Below are 4,384 nucleotides of genomic sequence, written 5' to 3'. Positions count from 1 at the left end.
ATTAACATTTAAAATTTAAGTTGGGTGTAGAAAGAGGTTACATGAGATTAAATAAAATTTCCCAATTCTAATTGAATACACTTTGAATTTCAAAGAATCACTTAAAATCTTGATTGAATACCCCTAGATTCATTAAAAGAATTAAAATCCTTCAAAATCCCAATTGAATACACCCCATTAAAAATAATTTGATTCCTAAATATTGAAAAAAAACACTAAAACAACATTATGAAACTTGTGGAAATATGAAACACATAAAAGATTTTTTTTTAATTACTTTAGCCATTGGATTTAAATTTGGACCGTTATATCTTTGTTTTATCGTTGGATTTGATCATATTAGATCTTTGCCGATTGGATTCAATGAAATTATAAAATATAAAAATAAAAAAATACACGTATATGATGGGTCAGCCATTCTAATCCACGGAGAATTCTAGCCTAAATTTGCACTAAAAATAAATTTTGGATTAAAACTGATATTTGCCTCAAGGTTGGGTAAATTGGAGTAAGTTTATAACTTAGAATTTGAGTTTTATTTCAAAAATTGAAATAGGTCTCAAGGAAAAAATATAATAAAATCACGTTTTCCAATTCACAGATTTGCAATTTGTAGTTGAACAATTTCGAATAATTAATTAGAAAATCCCACCAAACAATGTTTTTTTTTTTATAGTCTAACCTTTTGGGACCGAAAGAACTCATAGAAACCCTTAATCATTATTGTGTGATTCACAAATGTATCGTGTGAAATATGAGTCTAAAAATTTGTGCTCACATTGCCACCCGTGGTGGTTAATCCCTCTACATAATTAAGAGTATAAAATGAAAAAGAAAAATTTTCCCACTCACCAAACAACAAATAAGAAAGAGTTAAAATAACAGAGAAAAAAATTGAATAAATATTCCTAGTTGCTCTGGCCACTCGATTCTTCTTCAAAATTCCCAAATCCTCCATTCCAAATCCAATTTCTTATCCCATCGTATTCTGCTTCGTCGTGGAGTTTGAATCAATTGGGAGATGTCGATAAGGAGTATAATCCAGGACATGAAGTTCTCGCGGTCGCAGCGGGTGGTGCAGGACTCGGCGGCTCGGCCGGGCGGCCAGGCGGTGGGGGAGTCGTTGAAGCAGAGCTGCTGGGCTCAGATGCCTCAGGAGTTACTCAGAGAGGTTCTGGTCAGAATCGAGGCTTCGGAGGCCGCCTGGCCGCCGCGCAAGAGCGTCGTCGCCTGCGCCGGTGTCTGCCGGAGTTGGAGACACCTCACCAAGGAGATCGTCAAGGCTCCTGAACTCTCTGGAAAGTTGACCTTCCCCATCTCCGTCAAGCAGGTCTCTCTCTCTCTAGAAAAAAAGGAAAATTATTTTGATTGAGTTCTTTTTCTTCTCTAATTGATTGAGTTTATGTCCAAAATTTACATTTGTTTGCATTTCTCATGGATTCTGGATGTATTACAATTGGGTTTCAGTGGAAATTGCATTGCTTGATTTGTTTGTGATGCTTCTGGAGTGTGACTGGAGTGAACTTTTTAGCATAATTCTTGGCCTTCCAGGCAAGTTTAGCCAAATCTTCAATTTGTAATGTTTTTTGGAATTGGAAAGCAATTTTTCTTAACGGTTGTAGTGGCTAAAATTACAAAATTTCAGTCGTTAGTAACCATGTAGTGTAAATTGGTTTAACAAGCGAGGGGAAGAGCCTAAGATCACGTGAATCACGTTCTGAATTCTTATTTGTTCGATTTTCGGGTTGGAAAATCTTTGGTTTACCAAGATTTTGATTTATTGTTCTCTACCTTTGAAATCGTCGTTGTACATATTTTCAATATCTGTTTTATCCGATTGCAGCCTGGTCCAAGGGATGATCTCGTGCAGTGCTTTATCAAACGGAACCGTTCCGACCAAACATATTATCTTTTTCTTGGTTTGACCCCTGGTGAGCATTTTTTAACCGAAAAAGGAAGTTCTATTGTTTTGAGTACATTTTGAATGACAGGTAAACTTTTCTGGTTTGTTTTTCAAAGATATGGGTTTTCCATATTTGCTCTAGTTTTTTTTTCAGTTAGGTCATGTAGGTATTGATTTCTCTCTTAAGAAATCGCTTTTGCTTTCTGTAAATGGTGGACCTGTCCTCTTTCGGTTTCCTTTTTGAGCTATAAGTTTGTGTTAACTTTTCTTGTTTGTCTGGTGTCAATGGCAGCTCTAATTGACGAAGGCAAGTTCCTACTTGCTGCGCGCAAGTTTAAACGCCCCACCTGCACTGATTATGTTATCTCACTGTATGCTGATGATATGTCAAAGGGGAGCAGCTACTATGTTGGGAAACTGAGGTGTGCCGAAAGATGCATATGATGTAACCTGTTTTCTTGTTCACCATGAGCTTAAGTATTAACACACTTTTCCCCCCTCTCTCTTTGTGAAGATCAAACTTCTTGGGAACAAAGTTTACAATCTTTGATGGGCAGCCGAGTCATTCGGGAGCCAAGATTGCAAAAAGTCGCTCCACTAGGCTTGTCAATTTGAAACAAGTTTCCCCTAGAGTCCCTGCTGGCAACTATCCGGTGGCTCAAATCCAATATGAACTAAATATGTTGGGTTCCAGGTAAACCTTATGCTTGTAGGACAAGTTATAGAACGTACTTTAGAAGTGAAATTATAAGAGTACATCTAGTATTTCATCGGCATAGGTGATGCTTTCATTCTTTTCTCTTATTCTCCGCAATCCTCACAACAACATTGTGAGCTGTGATCATAATTTGTTCAGTACACTTAGGTAAAGGTGCATTTTCATTTTAATACTGAGGAAATTAAAAATCTCACAGAGTTCTTGCAAGCAGGGGTCCGAGGAGAATGCAGTGTACCATGGATTCAATTCCATCCTCTTCAATTGAGCCTGGAGGAGTAGCCCCCACACAGGCAGAGTTTTCACATAGCAATGCAGAATTATTTCCATCCCTCTCATTTAATCGATCGAAATCAAACCGCATGGAGAGTTTCCTGTCAGGGCCTTTGGCCAGACAGAAAGATGGGGTGCTGGTGTTAAGAAACAAGTCTCCTCGGTGGCATGAGCAACTCCAGTGTTGGTGTTTGAACTTTCATGGACGAGTAACAGTTGCTTCAGTGAAGAACTTTCAGTTGGTGGCTTCTCCGGAAAATGGACCCCCTGGGCCAGAACACGAGAAGATCATCCTCCAATTTGGAAAAGTGGGCAAGGATCAATTTACCATGGATTACCGGTATCCAATATCAGCGTTCCAGGCATTTTCAATCTGCCTCAGCAGCTTTGACACCAAGATTGCCTGTGAATAAAGGTATAGGTTTAAAAGATGAATCTTTCTGAGTCTGGTAATTAGTTTTGAACCTAAGTTGACCAACTATTATATACTTGAACACAACTCTTTCACCCCAGTGCCCATAACACTTCCAGAATCCATACGGTTGTTTGTGCTTTGTAATGTTGATGGAGTCGGTTGGTCTTTAGGTGCCAATATCTGCTAAACGAGTATGATTGACTCTTATCTTTTTCTCGTATTCTAGTAGCAGTTAGGTTTAAAGGTCACTTAGTGGGTTGAGTTCAATGAGGCCGTTCACTGAAGGCGTTCGTAGTGCTGGGATTGGCAGGCATACAGCGTGCTCAGACGCTCCAGACCTTCGTGGATCATGATTTTGCCAAACCCCGGAGTTCTGGAATATAAAGGTGGAGAACTTTGGTTCTTTGTCACTCCTCCATGTGCTGTAAATTTTACGTTTTGAATGTATATATTAGCTATTTTAACAAAACCCTGTTTTCCTGAAATTTGACCACATTTAATTTTATATGTACATTTTGTTTCGTCCAAGTATAGGCTGTTCAATCCCCCATTGCATTCGGAATTCTTATAACGAGTTGCTTTGCAAAGCTGCATCCATGGACGGTGGCTCTTCTGGCACTGTCCCAAACCTCGCCCGTTGTTTCCTTTTGACAAGGAAGAGACGAAGAAAAATTACAAACTTCGAAAATTTCAACATGGTAACAGAGCCTTGGTTACGGCCCGTGCAAGCCGAAGTGCTTGTCACATGGAAGTGTGGACTTGTAAACAAGCATGGACTCTTAACATGGAGTTGGCATTTGAGTTCTTAAGAAGCACCTCTTGAAAGGATTGGAAACAAGTTTGTACTCCATTGGAATCGACCTTTGAGTTTCAATTGTTGATGTGTGGATCTCCACGTGTGAACCATTAAATGGGGTTCCATGTGCGGAGGCATGTTAGCTATCCCACATCGGTGGGTTCAAAGAAAAATAATGAATTTAAATAGGATTGCTCCACTCTAACTAATACTGAGATCTTTTGTAATAAAAACTACACATCAGACGGATTGGGTAGATGGTAATTACCAAGTTGGGAACAA

At 39.0% G+C, this 4,384-nt stretch overlaps 1 protein-coding gene across 3 annotated transcripts; it reads left to right on the top strand.

Moving 5' to 3' along the window:
* The first annotated feature begins 836 nt into the window (after positions 1-836).
* LOC126607083 (tubby-like F-box protein 3) lies at positions 837-4,384 on the top strand. 3 transcript variants are annotated; one of them, XR_007617488.1, is made up of 7 exons: positions 838-1,330; positions 1,844-1,931; positions 2,196-2,325; positions 2,418-2,597; positions 2,833-3,306; positions 3,533-3,692; positions 3,841-4,384. XR_007617488.1 is itself a non-coding variant. In XM_050274518.1 (6 exons), the coding sequence occupies exons 1-5, from the start codon at positions 1,022-1,024 to the stop codon at positions 3,302-3,304; spliced, it is 1,179 nt and encodes a 392-aa protein (XP_050130475.1). In that variant the 5' UTR covers positions 837-1,021; the 3' UTR covers positions 3,305-3,306; positions 3,536-3,834. The 3 variants fall into 3 exon arrangements, 2 of the variants coding, with proteins under 2 accessions (XP_050130475.1, XP_050130474.1); XM_050274518.1 differs by lacking the exon at positions 3,841-4,384 and having other exon boundaries at positions 837-1,330; positions 3,536-3,834; XM_050274517.1 differs by lacking the exon at positions 3,841-4,384 and having other exon boundaries at positions 3,533-3,834.

This window comes from Malus sylvestris, chromosome 16 (assembly GCF_916048215.2).
Source record: "Malus sylvestris chromosome 16, drMalSylv7.2, whole genome shotgun sequence".
NCBI classification, from domain to species: Eukaryota; Viridiplantae; Streptophyta; class Magnoliopsida; order Rosales; family Rosaceae; genus Malus; species Malus sylvestris.
The sequence above is the reverse complement of the archived record's forward strand: the minus strand, read 5'-3'. Positions and strand labels throughout refer to the sequence as shown.

Bases quoted from the DNA above. Each gene is read 5' to 3' on its own strand.
- LOC126607083 (XM_050274518.1), top strand. From the start codon at position 1,022: ATGTCGATAAGGAGTATAATCCAGGACATGAAGTTCTCGCGGTCGCAG. The intron at 1,331-1,843 runs GTCTCTCTCTCT...ATCCGATTGCAG, and splicing joins TCCCCATCTCCGTCAAGCAG to CCTGGTCCAAGGGATGATCT. The intron at 2,598-2,832 runs GTAAACCTTATG...TCTTGCAAGCAG, and splicing joins CTAAATATGTTGGGTTCCAG to GGGTCCGAGGAGAATGCAGT.